At 37.2% G+C, this 23,683-nt stretch overlaps 1 protein-coding gene across 10 annotated transcripts in view; it reads right to left on the bottom strand.

Moving 5' to 3' along the window:
• The window catches only part of SGCG (sarcoglycan gamma), a 129,283-nt gene that overhangs the window by 24,949 nt on the left and 80,651 nt on the right, over positions 1–23,683 (bottom strand). For all 10 annotated transcript variants that reach the window (XM_071804234.1, XM_071804235.1, XM_071804207.1 and 7 more), the window contains 4 exons: positions 22,638–22,739; positions 18,582–18,669; positions 4,365–4,484; positions 1,304–1,376 (listed from right to left, as the gene is read on the bottom strand). In XM_071804234.1, coding sequence (XP_071660335.1) covers positions 1,304–1,376; positions 4,365–4,484; positions 18,582–18,669; positions 22,638–22,739 — 383 coding nt within the window. The remainder of the gene's footprint in view (positions 1–1,303; positions 1,377–4,364; positions 4,485–18,581; positions 18,670–22,637; positions 22,740–23,683) is intronic.

The following is a 23,683-nucleotide window of genomic DNA, read 5'->3' as shown; positions in this document are numbered from 1 at the left end:
CTTAAAATGTAACATAGCATAATGGCTTCAGGATAAAACTGCTAGCTTCAAGCTTATTAAAATATTATTAATAGATGATGCATTTGAAGCAAAGTAACAACCACAGAAAATAATTGATATGTATCCTATTAAAATTGGCAGAGAGATTCTTGGCTTTGTAATTACGAAATTCGATGTCCTACTTTATTAAAATGGAGATAATCACAGGAAATGACAAAATTGCAACATAATGAATCCAGTCCCTCCAAAACCAGACAATGTTCACTACCGTGTAGAATCCTACTTATTGGTCAGTCACGTCCAAATTCTACCATACCAGAAGAAACACCTTTTTGAAAGCGGAGATCAACATGTAACAATGAATGTCTTGCACTCATTCTGCCTTAAAATGCAAGCACAAGGTACCTTACTCTAAGTAAATCTTATATATCAAGAAGAAAATACAAAGAAGTATCTTAATAGTCTCTCTTTAATTTGCCATTCTTAATTTGAAAATTTAGTCACCGAGATACAAGCCGTGTTCTTGAAAGCTTTAATCATCTTCTGCTACTCTCTAATAGTTATCCCCCTTGGAAAAGAAATACTAAGAAGAGAAATTATGACAGAAAGTAGCAGACTGCCAAGGTATGAAAGGACAGAAGTATAATTGTTAAAGAGATCCTCTTTCATTTCAAATCTTTCTGTGAACTGGCTTATAAAATGAAACATAACATGTTCATGACTAGAGCATAAATTGAGTTTATTACCTCATCATAACCAACATATTATAAACTAATTTGGGATACTCAAAATTACATAGAATAATGCACAAAGAAATGCTATCCCAGAGTTAAGGGACTCTGAAGCATACAAGGTACTTCATAAATATTTTCTCACTCCAAGTAGCTTTTTAGTTATACAGACTTCTGCACGTTTCCAAATTTTTCTTGTCAGTCTGTTTCCTCAAATTGATAGTAGTTTCTAAAAATCTTGACTAACAATAGGTCGATGACGTACTGCAGACAAGCAATTTTTATTGTAGAAAAAGTCATACTTAAATGTTTCAAGACTGAAAAGTGGAAGTTTACAGAAAAGCTCCACAGTATTTCATGTGGCTTTAAGTATTCACCATCACCAATAAATCATTCATAATATACTTGAAAATTGCAGAGCAATGTATAATTTTCCTTCAAAACAATATTTTGTGACACAAAAAGGAAAAAAAGTTCTGTAAATGCTGTTGAAAATCCCTTGTTCAGAAAAATACAGACATACCAAACAACATTTACTTACAAGATTTATGTTTTTATATGTAAATTCTTACCTAAGCTGTTTAAAAGCTTCTGCCTTTACAAGCGGTGTTTCTACAGAGTGTTCAAAAAGTGCCCCTTCAGGCCCTGAAAAAACAGAAAAATACTATATTGTAACAAGTTCAAATGTAAAACAAAAAATACCAACAGTGATTTATATGGCCACATTGATACCAGAAATTAAGATACAAAAATATATAGAAAAAATTAATAAGATAATTGACATACATATACAGTCCTACTATTACAGTATTGACTAGAATGACATTATACACAGGTAATGTAACATACAGGTGTAAATTCCTAAAATGAAATCTAAAAAGTCTGAAGACAGCATAGTTTTAAAGTAGTTGGGACAACTAAATAAATGAATAAGACTTTTACAATGTAACTTTCATTAGAGTTAACAGAGATAATTAAAATCCTACAAAATCTTTGCAAATATTACAGACTTAAAACATCATATTTATACATAACACAAATTCTGGGCTATAGCTTCAAAGCTTTCCCCCTATTTTGGGGCATGGAGGGTGTTGGTCTTTTTCCTCCAGTAACAAGTAAAAGGACAAGAGGAAATGGCCTCAAGTTGTGCCAAAGGACATTCAGATTGGTTATTAGTAAAAAATTCTTGACAGAAAGGGTTGTCAGGCATTGGAACAGGCTGCCCAGGGAAGCGGTTGGGTCATCATCCGTGGAGGTGTTTAAAAGATGTATAGATGAAGTTGAGTGCTAGAGTTAGGTTATGGTTGGACTTGATGATCCTGAAGGTCTCTTCCAACCAAAATGATTCTATGATTCTATAAATGTCTGCAAAAGATGCGGGACATTGCTGAAATAATATTAAAGAAGATGTAATTGGAGTACATGTTCCTTCAGGTAGCATTGTCATAAAGGGTTAAGTTGAGCTTCAGTTTCATACACTTAAATATCTGTGATGTAGGTGTCACAGATGAGCAATGTGCAGAATTTAGTTGCCTAATTATATGTACCTATTGTCATCTAAAATACCCTTGTACATCCTGCCATGTGGTGTCTCACATACTCTATGGTGTTTCAAACACTGCTGGGTGCTTATGTTTAAGCATCTGAACTCAGTCACTGTATTCAAGAGAGCTGAGCCAACCACTGAGCTCATCCTAAAGTGGACAACGGCATTTGGTTGACAGAAGAGGTCTCTACAAGAGATCAGGTGTCTCTTTCAAGGTGAGATGAATCACGCTCTAGGCTGTATTGACTGTGAGTTGGGTTAAGTTCACTTGTGTGAACATGGGCACCTGGACTCATCTGTGACTCTGAGGAGCACCTGAGACACTGCTGACCATGGCTTTCCCCAGCCACTTGCTCTTCTTCAGAGAGCAGAGAGAGTCTGCCACAATTTTATTCTACTGTGTGGGCCAGAAAATGTCTCAACTGCAATAATATGAGGTCAAACATACCAAATGTTGGAAAATGACAGTTCCTGAGGTGTTGGGTTGGATTAGCTTATTCTAAGACTTTTCATTTTTCCTGAAGTACCATAAATTACATACATTTGCACTCTTTTGTATTACATTTTAGTTGAAAACTGTTAGGTTTTCTTACAAATTGTTACTGAGCTTTTCATAATTCACAAAAATAAGGAGAAGTAAAATCAAATAGTTTACTATATTGTACTTAAAAACCTGCAAAATATTCTTCGTGTATTTTAAGCCTGAGGTAATCTATAGAACTTCTCAAAATTTATTTCACATCGATTGTGTTCTCTATCTAAAACGTTTAAAAAATTTTCTCAGTAGGCTAAGTATTACTAATTTATCCTTCATGCAAATAGTATCATTTAAATCACAATTTTAATAAATTAATTTGAAGCAAAGTAGGCATGAATCTCCTCTCACTTATATTAATTTTACACTGAAATAACCTCAATGACTTTAATGGATGTGCTTTCCAATTGTACTACAGTGTGAAAAAGAAGCAGGCAATGTGTCTTTCTACAATATCTGCTAAAGTAAACAATTATCCTTGCAGCATAAAGATTAATATTGGACAAGTTGGAATGCACATTTTAGCATAACAACTTCAACTCATGTATGAATGATTTTTACTTAGAGCAGATATAGACCTTTTCCAAATCAGTTAACAATTGCGCAGTTTTTCATATCTTTGTTAAACATGCTTTTCTATTAAAGTTTAGCATCCCTTGGGCAAACAATAATTATATGATATGGTTTCCTGGTTAAACAAAGTTGTAATTTCAATTAGGTTAAAAAGTAAAAAACTGAAGATAAGACCCTCAGGCGTGAACAAAATTATTAACACATTTATCATAACTTAACTTCGTCTTTGAGACACTAATTGTATAGTTACTACCACATTCGTCGTTTCGCACAGTGAAAAAATATGAACATATCCATTCAAATTAAGACCTTAAGATTGCAGAGGACCCATAATTAGCAAAAGTTAAACATGATATTTGCAATCGGGATAAAAATATTAAAAATGTAACTGAAAACAAGTTACAGGATAATTTAAGTATTTCCTTTAATAAATTCTTCTGCTTAAAGAGAAATCACAACTTGATGTTATCTGTTTTAGTACAATCTTAATGCCTAGAAAATGAAGGTTGACTTTATCAGGTCATGTGAAAGGAAATAGCTTTTCATGTGATAACTTCGACATCTTACTTTGTAAATGAGTATCTTGGTGAGTTGCAGAAATAGCCTAAGACAAACTTGCCTTTTGACAGATGACATTTAAAATATACTACAAACAACATCCTGTGACATATGTGCTACACACAGAGCAGGAATACAACGTCTTTCACTTTGAAAGATAAAATCATCTAAAAATATCAGAGAAAGTCTAAAAAGTTTTCACAAATAAAACTCAATACAACTCAAACTGGAATATTCAGAATTTTTTCAGTGTCAGTTAACAGTGTGCACTAGAAACATTAAATAATTCATAAAAAATAATGCACCAATGCTAATCGTTTTAAAATAAAATACACACAAACAGACATGCATGTCTATATATACATTTTTATTGTGTTTTTCTTGTGGCTATTATTTGGGCATCTCTTAAACTGTTACAAACCTGTGACTCGAAGTTTATCTGTGCCAATTACAACTTCATTTTCATCCACTGTAAAAAGCGGCTTGCCATCCTTTGAGCTGATCTGAAACTGCTGACCATGGAATTCTACCATTTTAGGACCTGTAAAGCACAGTAGAATAATGGAATAACTACATCAGTTTTCTTCAACTTCCTATATAAATTGCTAATAATCTGAATTGTGGTCTTAATAATTTAGTGACTCATTTAAGTACATTAAGGATCAGGAAGCACTCAGCTCTTCTAAGGACAGCGGCCATGTAAGTACTTAAGTTGAATAAGTCTATTTATATGATCTGATTTGTTTTTCAAAACTCTGCCTGGAGTCATAACTTCAAATTAGGTTTCCAGGGAATTTAGGAAATCCCTCATGAATTGATCAATGCAAACATTCATGTTCTTGGTGTTGAAATGGCTAAGAATCTTTTATCAGTATGAGTCTATAATTTCTCTTTTTTAACATAGAAACTAATTATCAAAGTCTTCACAGCATTCTCCCTTTTGATTCTGGAGGCTCAAATGCTTTAAAATTTACAAGCACCCCATGTAAGGGCAGGGCCCTCAGCTCTTTGTAACAAAAGCCAGTTTAGCTCCAGTTTATCTACCAAATGTTACTGATCATGTTCTTAGGAGACTTCCAAAAAGCTGCAACACTATTTACGATTGAATCTAGTACTCCAAAAATTAAAGTAATTGTATGCAAAAGAGTCTTTCCATATTATTAGATCCTAAATTCAGTAAATCATTCTGTTCTACAGTACTGTCTTGGTAAGCAGGTATAAATCAAATCCTTAATATGCTACTTTCTGACCACCTGATCAATTAAAAATTCGCATCACATGAGTTTGAATGTCTGTTGGATAGAATAATCATCTAAATCTATGTTCAGAATTAAAATTACAGAGAACGGTCAAAGCAGTTAAGACTACTTTTCAGCACTTTATTAAAGGTAATTCACAGACCATGCATGGGGTTGAGAGGCACTGAGCTGCCTTCTCCCCCATAAGAACGTGTCTTACCATGTGTACTCCTATAAACATTAAATATCTTCCAGGCAGTAATTCTCACAGCAAATAGGATATTTTATTAGCTTTTATGTTAAAATGGCATTAGATTACGGATGATTGATCCTGCTAAGAAATACATTCAGGTACTTCCTAAAATCTGCATAGTAGCTGATGCAAGAGATACACAGCATAAGGTCCTATACAAATTGCTTACTACTTCACTCAGTAGATGCAAATTATTGCTTTTAATTGCTCACCAAGCAAGGAAAGGGTTATAGAGGCCATAATGTCCCAAACTGAGCCAGAGAGCCCAATACCAATTCTACTTGAAAACAACCAGGACAGAGGGCTGAACTCTGCAGCACATTATACTCTGTTGGACACATGCACCCAAGCACCACCTCACTGATCTCCATGTGGCTGTTCTCTACAGCTCCTCCAAAGCACATGGTTTTATTTCTGAGAACTGTATTACAAAAAGTGAGCTGTGAAAACATCTTCATTCAGTGAAAACATGTTATGCATTTTTTTTTTTTTTTTTTTAGTGAAAGAAGCAGTACTGGTTAAGTGAAGAAAGGATGGATCTCTATCAATGCTTTCCTAGAAAATCTTGGTTAAGGTGTTTTGTTGTTTCTATTTCTGCCCAGTAGCAGTAATCAAATTGTCCATTTACGTAGTGTAGGTAGATCTTTGTTTATTCAAACAAATCAAAGGCCTAAGTAAACTGGCTGTTATTGACTTCCCTGGTGCTGCAGGGTCTGGTTCCTCTTCTCATCCTTCCCATTCATCCACCACCGTGATTACAGTGTTCAGCATGTGTGCGAGAAACACAAACTAAAGCCTCTGCTGCCCAATATAACATAGGTTGAGAGGTTCAGGCACACTGAGGGTACCACATTTTTGCTGGAAAAGATTTAAGGACTGATTCTCAGTCTCTTCTGTTGAAGATGTTTTATACCGGATAGAAAAGAAAGGTACTATTTGGAGCCTTGATTTCCTCCACAGGAAGGGACCTCAAGTGTCTGGTTTGCAGGGTCAATACGCTGGCTGTAGGACTGCTGGAGAAAAGTTGCTCTACCACTTCTTTTCCTGATGCTGCTTACTGTCAGAGCTCATTCTAAAAAGCAGGCAATTAAAATATCTGCTGGATTAGACCCAGTAGATGAGACAGAAATGAGAATGCTTACTCCGTAGGCTCTGACAAGGTTAAGTATTTTTCTTTTCAGTGCCGTCAATATTTTAGTAGGTCTGGCATGCCAGAAGCGAATATTTTTATATAGCAATAGAATATTTATTGATTAACATCATTAATAACTGACTAAGAATCCTGAAGACTGACATTTTAGGTATATGTACTTTAAAGTAAAGTAGGTGCCCAAGAACTTCTGCAGACTGAGTTCTAAGCTGAGAGGTTTTATAGTGCGGGTAATCTTTAAAATACTAATTAAGAAATGTTGTATGTTTGTGCAAGCCTGCAAACAACAGGCAGCAATACAATATCTCTAAAAGACAACGAAGAAATAGATATTGTTAATTTATGTATAATTGCTAATTATTTGCACATGATCACAGAAAAATACTATGATAAAATACTATATGTTTAGGAGGAATGCCTCTACTGATTTCCTTGGTACAAAGGCAGTCAGCTTTGAAAATAAATTGCTGGACCTGAATAGCAGCACTTCTGTTCTTTTCTTCTCAGCATCTTGGAAGACAAAGAAGTTTTACCTGATCATAATGCACTGGAAAGAACAATGGATTTAAAAGAACTGGAGAAGTGTGACATGATATGCACCAGCTCTGGCTTGATGTCATCTAGCCAGTACATTTATCTTCCTGATTTGCTAATTTGCAGAATCTATTTTAGAAACAGTCTTGTCAAAGGAAGATTTTTCATGTTTCTTGTAGTTAGAACAGGGAAGAACTACCTCAAACAGCACTAATCAATTCATTTAATTTTTACATCTGCGTATTGCCAGAAAATTGACAGGTTTTTTTTTTGTTAATTGCATTGTTACAGAATGTAGATTAATTCACAGAGAGATGTGACATGACAAAAGAAAAAAGTTACGGGATAAAGGATCTGCTTTAACTGTTTGAATTTAGGACGCATATATACACACTAAATAGCATGTACATACCTTGGACCAAATTATTTTCCTTTCACCTAACCAAAGCAAAGAATGCATGTTGTGCAGACTGATTTTCTCAGCTGTCCTCTCGAATGCAAGTTTCAGGCATGGTATCCATACAGAACACCATACTGATACAACAGGAGATGCAATCTATATAAGTTTAATTAAATTAGTACATGCATGCACTAACCCCATTCCAACAGTGACTGGAACGAGGCTGGGATCCAGTCTTTCCACTCCCAGCTGATTTTTATCATTAGACCACCTAAGCCCATTCTTGGGCTTTCCTCTTTTCTTCTGCTCAATATCTCATTACTCCAGGCAAAGCAGAACACCTTTACCCAGATAAACTGAGGGAGTCCCATTGAGACAGGAGAAAAACAGAGAAAAATCTCCTTAGAAGGGGAACAACAGGTATAACAGGATTTGTAGAAAAGTGTTCATCCTGGCTGAGCAGTAAGCTTTAGCAAACTAATCAATACATCTCTATCAACAAATTAGAGAAAGTCAAGGCAGAGGAGACACAAGCACTGCCAATCTCTGCTAATCTTGTGGCATGCACCTTGGCACAATCTCAACCTGTGCCTCCCAGACAGTGTCCCTGACCTGGGGCTGTTCCTCACAGGTGAGATGGATGAAGCTCTCCAGCTCAGGAGGGCAGCACGCTGAGCTGTGTCCTGATTGCTGTGCCAGACTGTGGGGCCTGGCCTGGTTTGGTCGCTAAGATAGATATAGTCTATTCCTACCTGCTAAACACTTCCCAACTTTAGATGTCTCTGCTCATGCACTGAGTGAGTCATTAAAGTATGTAGGGGTTGTCATTGCTTAAGAAAAGTTTGGTGCCTATTGCTCTTAACACTTCTTATTTTTTTCCTGCACAAGAGTTAGGATAATCTAAACATTGAACTTAAGCATGTAGAGGGGCAATTAGGTAGGATTTAAGATGGGTCCATTATGACCTATGCCTATTATATATTGAAGCTAGACTTATATAAGCAAAAGCACTACAAGCACTAACAGCACTCATTGCACACTACATGCTTCCCAAAGGAGTCTTAACTGGAGGCTTGTTGAAACTACAACTCACGGCCTTGCCCGTGTTGGGTTTGCATCCATAGTTCTCTTCTGGTTTATCCTGGTCCTTGCAAACTTGAATGCATCTTTAACAAGAATCTTTAGGTCCATAGTTTCCTCAGCATGAATGCCCCCGTAAAGTGCGACAAGGATTGTCCTATAGATAATCATTATTATCAAAGGATAGTATGGATAACAAATGATGCATATTAGATCATTAGAGGGAATGCTAGGGTAAACCAAATTCAAGCGTATGTGTTATTCATGCTAGAGATGAGACATCTCAGTATATGTGGAACAACTTTCAAAAAGCAAAAATAGGCTTTCAAAGAAATGCAAATAAATTTAGGTAACCAAAAGTAGCCATTAATTTCTCTTTGTTGTATTTCACAATACACATGCATTAGCTATATTGCAATAACATTCATCGTATTGTGACCCCAGTAAGACTAATTTTCAGCTCATAAACAGCAGCCAAATTCCATATCTGAAACTTTAATCTCCTAATTCCTAAATGCATTTTGTTTATAACCCTATTATACTAATGGCATGTAAATCAACTAATACTGTGTAATACTTGTTGATAAAATCCTACAATTAAAAACATAACATGACTGAATGCAGGTTACAGAGAGCATTTGAACTCTTTTCCCATTGCTGCCTGAGGCATCACAGGAATTCCCAGGACAATCAGCTATCCTTGCTAGTCAGGGTGACCAGTAATTGCTCATTGTTTCTTTTCACTTCCTTCTTTAACATGTGTAGTTCTGATACAGACCTCATGTGTGACCATCACATCACACACCTGTTGACACTGAGGATGTCACTTTAAATGCTGAAAAATTGTTCCAAAAACAAATGATGTATTGCTTGCAAAGAAGCACACTGCTAAACAGCATTTCTTTTTGTTTCTCCTCCTCACTCCCGACTGCCCTAGGTGGTTTTTCCATGGCAGGAAAGCTTTTTGTTTAGTGAGTCCATTTCAGTGAAAAAGCATTTAAATAAATTCCCTTCTACTGCTACCCAACCTTTGAATTCCAGGCCGATACAAATGTAGAAGGACAAGTTGGCAGAGAATCTCCTATCAAAAACAGGACCTGCCATAAAATACATATCCACAAAGACCTCAACGTCAATAAAATTGGTAACATGTAGACAGACTCTTCAAATTCAGTTAGTTCTGTCAAGTACTAAGCACTTCTAGCGTGTCTTTAGATCTTTCAGAAGAAAACGCTTTCCAACACCGAAGTTATTTATTTAACATATTTTATTTTCTTACTCTTTTCTGCTACCTGATATGTTGGATAACCTATGGCTATCACCTATTCACAGTATCACAGTATCACAGTATGTTTGGGATTGGAAGGGACCTCAAAAGATCATCTAGTCCAATCCCCCTGCTGGAGCAGGAACGCCTAGGTGAGGTCGCACAGGAATGTGTCCAGGCGGGCTTTGAATGTCTCCAGGGAAGGAGACTCCACAACCTCCCTGGGTAGCCTGTTCCAGTGCTCTGTTACCCTCACTGAGAAGAAGTTCTTTCTCAAATTTAAGTGGAACCTCTTGTGTTCCAGCTTGATCCCATTGCCCCTTGTCCTATCATTGTTTGCCACTGAGAAGAGCCTGACTCCATCCTCATGGCACTCACCCTTTATATATTTATAAACATTAATAAGGTCACCCCTCAGTCTCCTCTTCTCCAAACTAGAGCCCCAGCTCCCTCAGCTTTTCTTCATAAGGGAGACGCTCCACTCCCTTAATCATCTTTGTTGCCCTACGCTGGACCCTCTCCAGCAGTTCCCTGTCCTTCTTGAACTGAGGCGCCCAGAACTGGACACAATATTCCAGATGGGGTCTCACCAGGGCGGAGTAGAGGGGAAGGAGGACCTCTCTCGATCTACTGACCACCCCCCTTGTAATACACCCAAGGATGCCATTAGCCTTCCTGGCCACAAGGGCACAGTGCTGGCTCATGATCATCCTGTTGTCCACCAGGATCCCCAGGTCCCTTTCCCCTATACTGCTCTCTAATAGGTCATGCCCCAACCTATACTGGAACTTGGGATTGTTCCTGCCCAGATGCAGGACTCTACACTTTCCCTTGTTAAATTCCATCAGATTATCCCCCGCCCAACTCTCCAGCCTGTCCAGGTCCCGCTGGATGGCGGCACAGCCTTCTGGCGTGTCAGCCACTCCTCCCAGCTTAGTGTCATCAGCAAACTTGCTGATAGTACACTCAATTCCCTCGTCTAAATCATTAATGAATATATTGAATAATATTGGCCCCAGTACTGACCCCTGAGGCACTCCACTAGATACTGGCCTCCAACTGGACTCCGCACCATTGACCACCACTCTCTGGCTTCTCTCTTTAAGCCAGTTTGCAACCCACCTCACTACTCTATTGTCGAGACCACACCTCCTCAATTTAGCTGTGAGGATGCTGTGAGGGACTGTGTCAAAGGCTTTACTGAAGTCAAGGTAGACCACATCCACCGCTCTGCCATCATCCATCCACCTTGTTACATTCTCATAAAAGGCTATGAGGTTGGTCAAGCATGACTTACCCTTGGTAAAGCCATGCTGACTGCCCCTAATGACCCTCTTATCCCTGATGTGCCTTGAGATGGCACCAAGGATAAGCTGTTCCATTACTTTCCCAGGGACAGAGGTGAGGCTGACCGGTCTATAATTACCCGGGTCCTCCTTCTTGCCCTTTTTAAAGACTGGAGTGACATTTGCTTTCCTCCAATCCTCGGGCACCTCTCCCGTTTCCCAAGACTTGGCAAAAATGATGGATAGCGGTCTAGCAATGACTTCAGCCAGCTCCCTCAGCACCCACGGATGCATCCCATCTGGACCCATGGATTTATGGACGTCCAGACTACTTAATTGTTCCCTAACCCAGTCCTCATCGACTAAAGCAAACTCCTCCATTAACCTGGCTTCATCCGGGGTCTCAGGGGTACAGGGTTCCCCAGGACATCCTCCAGCGGAGTAGACAGAGACAAAGGCGGCATTCAGCAATTCTGCCTTCTCTGTGTCTTCTGCCACCAGGGCACCCACCTCATTCATCAGTGGGCCTACATTGCCTCTGGTATTAGTTTTATCTGCTATGTATTTGAAAAAGTTCTTCTTGCTGTCCTTGACCCCTCTCGCCAGCTGTAATTCTAAGGAGGCCTTGGCTACCCTAGCTGCCTTCCTGCATCCTCTAACAGCAGCCTTATATTCCTCCCAAGTGGCCAGTCCCTGCTTCCATGACCTGTAAACTCGCCTCTTCTGCTTGAGCATACCCAACAGATCCCTATTCAACCACGCAGGCCTTCTGGCTCCCTTCCTCGACTTCCTACGTGTGGGGATGCTCTGATCCTGAGCATGGAAGAAGCAATCTCTGAATGCAATCCAGCTCTCTTGGGCCCCTTTTCCTTCAAGCAGTCTTGCCCATGGGGTTTCCCTCAGCAGTTGCTTGAAAAGGCCGAAATTAGCCCTGCCAAAGTCCAGGGTTGCAATTCTACTTGCTATTCTGTTCCTGCCACACGAGATGCTGAACTCCACCATCTCGTGGTCACTGCAACCCAGGCAGCCCTCAACCTTTACTGCTTCAACCAGACCCTCTTTGTTAGTGAGGATGAGATCCAGCAGTGCACCTCTCCTGGTCTCCTGTATACTTCAGTCTTCTCCTTCCACCTAGAATCACGGAAGTGTTGAATAGAAGCCAAAATCCTGGGTGTTTTGGTGTATTGCTATGCAATTTCATTTTTTAGTTAATTTTTATTACATTAAAGCACCTTACTTAAAATAAGACCTTATTACAAGTGTACTAAAATTGTAATACACCTACAAATTCACTTCTAATTTCATAAGGAATACAATACTAATAAATGTAAAGTCATTACTTTCAGAAGCATAACATTAGTCAGATTTTCATATAGAATGGTATGGAAGTACTTGCTTGTCTTTTATTATAACAAGTACATTATTACAGAGCATTTGCAGCACATTGCATATATGCATTTTACATCCATATCACACATCACCTTTAAAAACATCTCTAATATATTAATATAACGCTTGCTGCTCCTGTTTCCTCTTTTTCTCTCAGTTTTCTCTTTATGCAATGGATGCAACAATTATGCCACCTCAGATCAAAGTAAGGATGCCTTACTGGCAGCACTTCTCTATGGCTGAACACAAGTCTAGACATTAGTTCTGAATGGTCATTGCAGGCACTGGAAACCCAACATAGTACTAGGTATTTAGGTGGCAGTACTTTCCCCTCTAAGAGTGATTTAGGTAACTTCATGTATTTATCTATCTAGGCATTATCCTTACAAAATACTCTATTTAAATATTAAAAAATAAAACCATTATATATTTCATTGTAAAATGGATTATTGCATGTAGGAACAACTGCAGGAATAGGAGACCATGTTTCTCACACAGTAATTTGACCAAAAGGCTATGTTGTCACCTTTTCTCTCAGGCCTAATGAACCAAGAATCTGTCACATGATGAATAATTTCAACAGGAAAGGGTGAAACACACAGGCCTCAGACAGGTAAGCTGAAAAGGAAAGTACTAAAGGAGATGAGGATGATAATTTGAAACCCTATATGCACAGAGAACAGCTGATCTGAGTTTCTCATCCCTGAGTGAATACTTTAACCACTCTGTCTCCTGCATAATGGATAATTCCTCTTCCACCAATTATTCTTTTTTACAGAAAGCCATGAGTTTATTTTCATAAGGCCAGCTCCAGCACTGTGTTTCAGGAGTAGTCTGTGCACGCCTATTGGATCTGGGCAGAGGACAATGTGAGAGGACCATTAAAGAGACAGGGTATTACTCCGTTGCCTACTGTCTACTGCCATTATATTAATATGTACTTTGGTGCTCCCTGCCTGGACTTCAGCTCATTTTAGATGCCCTAGAGTATCCAAGACTTCTACATTGGGCTAGCTAGTCTGACATGGGGTCTGTAAACAACCTGAGCTTTTCCAGAGTGTCAGCTTAAGACTGGGCAAGATGGAACCACAGAAGAATGCAAGCTAGAGGTCAGCTCTGGAGGTCACCCAGTCCTACCTCCTACTCACAGCAGGGTCAGCTTGGCTGGAATTTTGACGAAGATCAGGCTCTTGTCCAAGTGGAATTTTAATACCTCTGAGTAAGGCAAGTCAACAGCCTTCCCGGGTAACCTGTTCCCATGGTTATCCAGTCTAACAGTGGTATGTTTCCCCTCCTTCTATCCAGTTGCATTTTGCCTCACTGCAACCTATGACCATTGCCTCTTGCTCTTTTGCTGTGTACCCCTGAGAAGAGCCTGGCTTCCTCTTGTCGCTAGCCCTCCTAGTAGCAGGCAGAAATTAGAAGACCCCTTTTAGCCCTCTTTTCTGCAGGTTAAACAAACAGAACTTCTTCAGCCTCACGTGCTCCTTCTCCCTGAGTGTCTTCATGGCTCCCTGTGGGAGTGTCCCCAGTTTGCTCTTACTGGAGGGGCAAAGCTTGACACAGTATTCCAGATGCAGCCTCCTAGGAGTGGAATAATGCAGCCCAGTATGCTATTAGCCCTCATTGCCACAAGGGTACACTGCAGATATACGTTCAAGTAGTCCACCAGGACGGCAGACACAACTTCTTCTGCAGACCTGTCACAAGAAAGATAGGGATCTAGCTCCTTTTTTTTTTTTTTTGCCACTAAGTGCCATAGGGAATCTTGTTACACTTAAGAAATACTGTTACACTTGAAATTACTAGGATTTTAGACATACTTAATTGTCCAAATTCTCCCATAGATTCTAATCACAAGAAATGTCAGCTATTTAAAGCTAACCTTTACAAATTCATCTAGCATTAACCTATTCTGACAATTCAACCTTCTTTATACGTTAGAGGGAGGAAGTACAGGAACTGTCCTCACCTTAAGCAATAAGCATTATCTTCAAATTATCATCCAATGACTTATGTTAATTCTTCTTATACCATATGAACAAAAATACCTTTGGGATTTCAAATTTACTGAAGACTGGAAGTTGAGAAGGTTATAAAGTATTTAATAATTCCTCTTTCTTCACTTACTCCCATTGAAATAAACAGAAAATAGAGCTACTCAGGTGAGACATAGGTATCCATTATTTGGTTCCTTTTCCAAATAAAAATTTATTTCCCAAACATTAGTCTTTTTTTTTTCTTCAGAGCTAAGCTCTGTAGACTTATATGCATATTGCTTTTCTCTTCTTCTAGACAGAGAGAGAGAAGTGACAGCACAGGATTCAAATTCCCCTGACCAGGTTAAACTTCCCCTTAACTGTGATGCTGGCATATTTAAGCAAGTTGGCAATGCAGATTACCTTCTAGAGGGTCTTTAAAGTCTGGTTTAAGTCAGCATTGCTGACCCTGAACATTATCACATATTTCTTCTTAAGTTTATCATATTTGGTGACAGGGTGTGTAAATCTCGCTGTGTTAAGCACCTTACATCAATGGGATTTTTTTTCAGAAAAGTATACTTTTCATTTGAGTCTAAATATTAAACTTAAGCTGTAACGACTAAATTACTTTTTTCATAAATAAGTTTTCATAGTGATATGCTTAGCTAGTTTTAAATTAAATGTATATTGATTTGCTACTTACTTTTTTCTGCAATTTGTTTATATTCTTTTCAATATTACATCCATTTAAATACACAATTGTCTCACAGAAGATCAATAGCGTATGCATTTAATATAAAACAAACAGCTGTGAATCAAAACAGGAAATTAGAAAAGAGGATGTTTAGAAGTCTGTAGGAAGTTTTAGCAGCCACCTGTCATTCTCTAAATTTTGCTTGATCTGTGTCAAATAAATTTCACTTTAAAATAAAACTAGCATTTATGTTTTGATATGATCAGATTCATGGATACCTAAATTTTTTATACTTCCGGAAGTAAAAATCCCTACTTTAATACCCTTGGAACAAATATTGTAAATTCTTGATCACAGGAAGACTTAATCACCTCAAAAATACTTCAACGAAGTTTCCAATTTATCTTTCTATTAATTACTCCTATGTTGTATCTTTCCTTCTTGTAACCCAGTTGGAGAGCAATTAAAGCTGTGCAAATAATCATCTTCCTGCAGTACAAAGATCTTCAAGAAATATGTCCTGGCTTTTATCTTAAAGATAAAAAGTAACTTATTTGGACAAAAATGGAGTTTTTAATGAAAGCCTTCTGGGAAAAATAAAAGCTAAATGATTTTACAATGCCATTAATTAAGTTGAGTTTATGAAACTGGCTTCAGGGTTTTCCATGTAAAAACATCATCAAACTCTTCTTACATACATCATGCTTCATTAACACTGTTTTCTTCCTATTATGCCTCTGATGAAAAAATACCATCACTTGAAAATGAAATGTCAAAGTTCTGAGAAGAAAACTAGAAATTATTTGACATTGGAAAGTAGTACTTTATAGATGGCAATTAATGCTAATGAAGCAATATATTAGGTACTGACATCTGTTTCCTTAGAATGTTGTTCTTGTTTGAAAAAAGAGGGGTGGGATAGCACAAATAGTCTCATTGTTACAGCTGTTCAGATTAATGTGATGGACCTGAAAACAGTTTCTAGGCAGAGTTTTGACTCTAATTGTGTTTCAGGCTGCATAAAGCATTTTGACTTTTACCATATTCCCATGCTTTCTGAGTGGTGCTGATTTCATATTTTCAAAGTGCAGAACAGCTGCATAATACAGTTCTATCTAAAAACTTATGTTACTGTTCCTTGGTGTAAATGATTGAACTAGAAAAGGGTCAGCAGTCCATTGTATGGGATCTATTCTCACAGATCTTGCATGACTTTGGAAGACTCTTTGTGCATGTGGTGGTGCTGGTTTTGTTTGTTTTAAATTTTTGTTGGTGTTGTGTCTTTTCATTTTTTTTTCTGTTTTGTTTTGGTTTTTGCTCATGAAAGACATATTACAAGCAGAACTTAGGGTCTTCTGTAAGTTGAAGCCTCCTTACATAATCCTTGGAAAACATATATTTTCAAAAACTGGTCCCACTTTTCAGTAAAGATAGTTGGAAACATGCTGCTTCCTTACTATGAGGCACTGCAACACCATAGCAAAATCTGACTGTATTATATTAATCTCCTGGAAGGCTGTATATGTAAGTATACGCTTGCCTAGATGAAGAATCATTTACTGTTTGATACCAATGTTGTTCTTAAGTATTTGAAAACTAACTATGTAGTCTATCTGTTTCTTTTATACACATTATATATTTGTTATCATTCATTATTGAAAAAGTTTGATAATGTTTTAAACTAAGTTGCTTTTATGACCCACAGTATAAATCAAAGTTGCTACATTTCTTTTTTATTTTAGGATTGAATCTTGGACAATAGTTAGCAGCTTTCTTCAACTGTTTGCTTGGATTATCAAAGAAAGTTCTAGACATTTCAGTTTTGAAGGCTGATGAGCAAGCTCTGATAGTGACATCTGAATCTTATTCATTATTTTAAAGACAGGAGCTATTCTAATGAAAATAGTTACCATCTGTTCTGTAGACATCCTTGCCTTGCCTATAGGCATCTCTCTCCATGGCTTTCTTAATTCCCTCTGACTCTCCATCCTGAACCTTCCCACATCTGTGCCTTATTTAGATCCCTTCCTTGCTCTCGGTTGGCCAACACCCTTTTTTGAAGTCCCATTTATCTCATAAATATTCCCAAAGCAATCACATCCTTGTAATCCCTTAAATAAAAGTCCCTTCTTTTTTTGCTTTAAATTATTATTTTAATTATTTACTTGGTTTTAATATGAGTTTCTTTGGTCATATGTGAATTTCAAATGATTTTAAAGAGTAACTCAAAAATAGGCACCCTTGTCATCCAGAGCCAAGTCAAAAAAGAGTAAAGCATAGAATTTTTTTTTGTTGTTATTATCCCTATTATTTTGAAAGTATTCTTTTCCCGGCAAGCAGATAAATGCATTTGCATTAAGTGAAGCTGCTGAATGCAGAGTAATTATGGAACACTGTCCAAAACACAACAAAATCCACAGCATTTTTAAAGAGCTACAATGTCCAGATAACTCCTGCAAAAGGTATGTCATGCAGGTAAACTGAGGGGAACATAGAGACTTTAAAACAAGAGTGTTTATGGTGGAAGTTGCTCGCATTTTATGTCATTTTACTGTATCTGTGATTCATGAGGGAAACCTTTTTCATTCTTGTGTAATATGTGCCTGTTATCCTCATGTGAGGAATTTCATAGAAACTCCTCAAGTAAAGATTAGTTTCACATCTCTCTTGTGAATTACTTCTGTTGAAGACTGGGTATTTAAATCACTCTTAGTAACTTATTAAAATCTTTTAACAGATCAATTGAATCACAGTTTTCCATGAGCTAAAAGGTATTTTTGTTATGATCTTATGAGTGATACTATATTATATTGTCGTCTTTGGCATGATCTCAAACTTACCTGTACAGCTCCTTCACAATGGCAACTATTCATATTTATAAGATGAACAGGGTATTAAGACATAATTCCAGCATGCTGGCAACTGTGGAAGGCATTAATTCTTTAGCAAAGGCTTGTGCATATGAAGTTTTTAGGACATCTGCTTAAATGTGTTAGTTTCTGGAATACTAGGAAATGAAGAGAGACATACAGGTCTCTCTAGCCATGTTCTCCTGTTGCATTTTCTTAGAAAATGATTCACAACTATCAACAGATATTTACACAAGAAAAAGAGTAACTTCTGCAGTGACCTTTTATGCATGACTCTGCAATAAAAAAGTGCTTTAAATATTTACAGAACTAATGCTTAACTAAGAAACTGAAAATATATTGTTGGTACATATTGAGTGGCAGCTGGACTACTCAAATCTGGCCATAGCAGTAAAAAAAAATCATGTATAGTGCTTTATATCCTCAAATGTTCCTTGCAAATATTCATTACAATGTTTCCAAAACAGTGAACAAGGAAAAAGCACTTAGACTTACCCACATTTAATCTCCCTGTGACCTCCCCATTTGAATTGCGAGCATTTACAGTCACATTGTGAGTAGACTGGAGAAGCAGTGATGAGTCCTGAAGAGTAGAGCAAAAAAAAAGCAGATACAGCGCAATAATTAGAATTGTTAACAATTTTTTAAATTTAGTCTACTGTTTATATTAACTCAGTCATTGAAATAACTTTGCAGCTACAAACCATCCACAGATGTCATCAAATAATTCGGGCAGAGATTTTTTTATTACTTCAACTATATCAGAGTTAAAATAAGAAAAAAAATTATAGAGAATACTTTGGGTAAACAAGGTCTGTGTTTTCAGCCCAATTAACATGGTTGCTAACATTTTATAATTTGGAAAAAAATGTTTAAGTACTAGATTTACTATATTTCAATACACAATCGTATGACAGACATTTAATTGAAGTGAGACATTTAAGACAGAATTTTAATTAAAGTGAGGAGTACCCCACTTCGAAAATTTATACTGTCATACTAACTTGGTGAGAAACATGCATTTGCATTCTGCTTCCTCGACGTTCAGTGCAGCCTGTATGCTTCGGCTTGATTTGGGCACCTGGCACTGATCTCCTGGCAAGAAAACTCAGACAGTGGGTGGTAACGAAAGTGGGACGCTGAGTAGCTCAAAGCTGACTCTAGCGGGTGACAGTATAGATTAGATTGTCACTCTAAATTAAATTGTCTCCCTATCCTCCACTCAGAAGGATGACAGAAGTATAACAACAGACTAAACAGCGTCACCTGCTTGTCCACATCCCTGCACCACGACTTGAGGCTAACACATCCTGCGCTCTGCCGTATCTGGTGTCCCAGTACACAAAAGCACCTGCAGGTCACAGAGCAATGGCACTCACATTCAGTTTCACTTCCCTCACAGGCTGTATCACAGCTGGGACATTTGCAGAGCCTCAGGCCTACTCATTGCTTTGTGCTACTTATGGAAGCCAGGGCACGTCAAGCAGGTGTAGTCAGTATCTTCATTCACCCCTATGACGATCCAGACTAGCTGTGGCAGGCAGTTCAAAATTTCATGTCATTCTTAGACTGCAGCCAGCAAGGCATTACTTCACCAAAACATCCCCTGGTGTTAACTCATGACTTGGGTGTTGTGCTTATTCAACTCCTTCCAGGTGATGCAATTTCCATTACATATTCCCAGACCCTCCAACTCAAACTCTCTGCATTTCAGGCCCATTGGAGCCTCTCCAAACTGCTCCTTGTCTTGAAGAGCAGATGAGTAACTGTTTTGAAAGACCTAAATGCCCTCTGTGCTCTGTCAGACCAGATTTATGGACAGTAATGAAACAGGCTCATGGCAAGAGATCTGGCAGGGGTCATTTGGAAGTGTCCCAAAAGTTTGTGAGGAGTGCATTGAGTGGGCTCTTCTTGTGTTTTTCTTCAGTTTACCACATTAATTATCTTTAAATGCAGATGATTTTCAGGGAGATCATACTGGCCATTATCTTTAAGTATCAGAAAATAACCTGGGGTAAAAAAGGTCTGATCACACTCATTTGGGTTGGCCAATTGAGCCACATGGGCAAATCTAAAAAGAGGGGAGGAAGTTTTTTGCAGTACAGGTGCTTTCATACTAAAACATACTTTGTATCTAAAGGACAGGAACCTAGTAACCAGTAAGAGTGTCTAAGCAGATCTCAGTTTCTTACGTGAGTATCAGGTAACATGTGATATGAAGAGGGTATTATCAAGCTGCTTGCAACTTTAGAGGGGATGCTCATTCCTAGATAAATGAGTTTTTAACTAATGGAATCTTCTTAAGATCAGTCTCTTTCACATATATGGCTTCTGGTACTTTTTCTGGACACAAGAGAGACTGTGCAGCACCTTGAAGGGCTAATCACTGAAAATCCCTCCCAGGTGATGTTCCCATTGTAATTTAATGCTTAGAGTATGAGAGAACCTCAGAATTTTACTACAAACACTCATCTAATAACAGTGATAGAAACAATACACAACTTGGAATCCAACTTATGGGTTCGTTTTTTTTTAAAAAGGTATCTTACAAGCAGGAAGACAGGCTATCTCAAAAGAAGTCACTAAGCGAGCAAAATATATTGTAAATGATATCAGGAAAAAGTGAAAGCTAACAGAATTAACACGAACAATGAGAAGTCTTAGGAAAAAAGTAAGCAGTGTGTCAGATTGAATATTCATGTTAACAAGTTAGTATGAAGCAGAAACGGAAGTTCAAAGATCAGATAAATATATTACGTTTAAGCTCATGTGCTAAATGACCCATAAATCTGGGCATCTTTATTACACTTACTTGCCTGCTGTTGGTTGATTTAGAAAAATAAATTAGTAATTTGTAATATCAAATGGAAATGCAAATAAACTGTATTCTACACCTGCAGCTTTCACATGTCTGTTGTTGACTAATTAAAATCTAGTAACATATTTATAAATGCCCATCTTTTATCTTTCCATGAATATTTATTAGCTAAGATGCAACAGCGTTGCCCATAACTCTGTGTTGGGCTCATAATGAAGGCATAAACTTGTAACAGGCTCCAGAGATGAGGCACAGCAAGTAGATTTTCTGCCACATATTTTCTTAGCACTTTGGAGACCTCATTAGGTGAGAAAAGCTGTTAGGAGACTGCAAGGGGAACACCAGGCAGGCAAGGGAGAAAGCTGCTCTGGTAGCTGTGAGTGCTCCAATCTTTAACAGACAAACTTAGAAAAAGAAATCATACCAAATAAGCAACTTTATGAGAATAAATACATAGATGGCACTCAGGAGATCAAGCTACAGGCAATTAAGCCTCTAGAGAGCTCAAATATTTTTAAAAAGCAGGCAAAAAACCAAAAAATCTGATGCATTATCAGTTCATAGGGGGCAGAGATATGCGATAGCCCGAAGGTTCTAATTAATGCATGCTACTAATGAACAAAATGGGTCATTAGACAGCTAAGTTTATACTAGATGCTGCCACACCTCTTTCTTCCTATATTATGCTAAATACATTAAGAGCTGGAAGGAATATTAAAAGCACACAAAGTGTAGCCTAACACTGTACAATGATATTTGAGGCAGAAGGAGTTCTCAACTGTTAGCTATGTCTTATTGGATAAACAACCTCTAGGGGAAGCCACTAAAAGACATAAGTAGTATTCCCACTGCCTACGAGGCAGAAAAGAATACAGCATAAGAAACAAAATGGAAATACAGATTTAGCAATGGAATTTCACCATTTAAGGAGGAGCTGTTCCTGCTACTGGAAATACTGAATAAGTTTCAGAGTTCACCAGGATAATTAAAAATCAATTCAGTTTCTCTCTTTCTTTCTCTAAGCACTGTACTTCAATAAAAATCTTTCATACCATACCAATACTCAGGGCTATTTTGAAGTTTCAAAGCTAGATAAATATTTTTTTTCTTTTTATTCATAAATATTTTCTTTGACCAAGTATGTTATTCTTTTTTTTTTTACCCCAATAATAATATTTTCTGTCTATGCAAAAAACATTCAATCCTAAATATTCCCTTTTAGTCTTATATATTTTGTATACACAAATAAAGATATCATACATCTATTCTTCTAGAAGTGACAAAAATTGAACTTACTAGTAAAATTTTAACTTTTCCAAAAAGATCCATTAATTTTAGAGCTATTTAAACTCTTCTGGAATGGATGAACAAACACAACAAGCAGTTTCATAGGGAAGACTGCATTAAAAAATAATCTCAGTAAAAATAACAAACAATTTTCTACACATTTCTAAAATTTTAGCATCACTTACATCTAATGACCTTTATTATTCCTTTTTGAGATATTTCTTATTGCATGCCTAAGAGAAAAATGTTAATTTTGCCATAGTATCAGGCCATCAACCTAATGATCACGCTTATAAAGTAGGGAACAATATTTTTATATACACCCATATCTACACACGCACACACATATATTTATTTCCATGATAGGTGTATGGACTTTGCCTAACTTCAAGTGTTCGGAAGTGCATTAATTTTATTTTAGCATTACTGAAAGAGTATCTGCTTACCACTCGAGAATGGATTTCTTTGGCATACAGAGGGAATAAGAATTCTGACTCCCCTTCCAGACGAAGGCCTTCTTTCGTAACACGCAGGTGTCCCATTCCAGTCTGAGGAGAAGATGCAAGAATTACACACATTTTATTATTATTGCAGCATTTAGTTTTTGTTCTTTTCATAAACTGGAAATTTCCAGAGCTGCCTGCCTCCAGTCTATCAATAAAGATACTAATGCACCTGAAATTTTGATAATTCATCGTTTCTTCCAGTATTTTACTTTAACAAATTGTAGCTTTCAAGAAAAAACAAAAAGTTATTAAAGTGGTGGGCTTTTTTTTTTTTTTTTAATATAAAAATACACTATTATAGTCATTAACTTAAAAAGAAATGCATCTGTATTGGCTGTGGTGAAATACAATTTGTACTTGCCTTCTAAAAGTGTCATGAACAATAAACATTTACATATAAGTACTCACATAAAACAAGCCTTATGTTAACACCTCAAGGTTTATCTTATCAAGACTGTATTTTACAAGGAATGTAATACTTTTATTTGCTTCTATATTCAGTAATTACTTCTTTCTTTTAATTTTACTTTTCATTCCTTCGTTTATTATTTTTCTTCTCTAATTTTAGTTCAAGGATCTATCACACTATCATCTCCTTTTTTCTCTCTTTCACCTGCTTGTGTGTTTTTGTACCTTCCTTATTCTCTCTTAGTTGCTCCCTTCTGATTTTAGCCCAGTTGTGCTTTACAGGCCATATCTTACCTGTTTTTTCAATGTTTCCTAGAATTGATAATGTGAAAAATGAGTGAGGAATTACTAGAGTAAGTACATCTGAGGACCTGCAAGCTTCAGCTGCAAGGTATTTCACAGCTATTTAGCTAATTTGTAAAGGATTCACCCCTCCTCCTGCCATAAAAAGTGAGAGAAAACTTCGTAAAAAATTTGCAGCCTTACAGCTCAGCCACACATGAAAACATTTTGAGTCAATTGCCTCAAACTACAAGTAATATGTGGGAGGGCTAATTAATAAACAATAAATCCAAGAG

This window comes from Patagioenas fasciata, chromosome 1 (assembly GCF_037038585.1).
Source record: "Patagioenas fasciata isolate bPatFas1 chromosome 1, bPatFas1.hap1, whole genome shotgun sequence".
NCBI classification, from domain to species: domain Eukaryota; kingdom Metazoa; phylum Chordata; class Aves; order Columbiformes; family Columbidae; genus Patagioenas; species Patagioenas fasciata.
The sequence above is the reverse complement of the archived record's forward strand: the minus strand, read 5'-3'. Positions and strand labels throughout refer to the sequence as shown.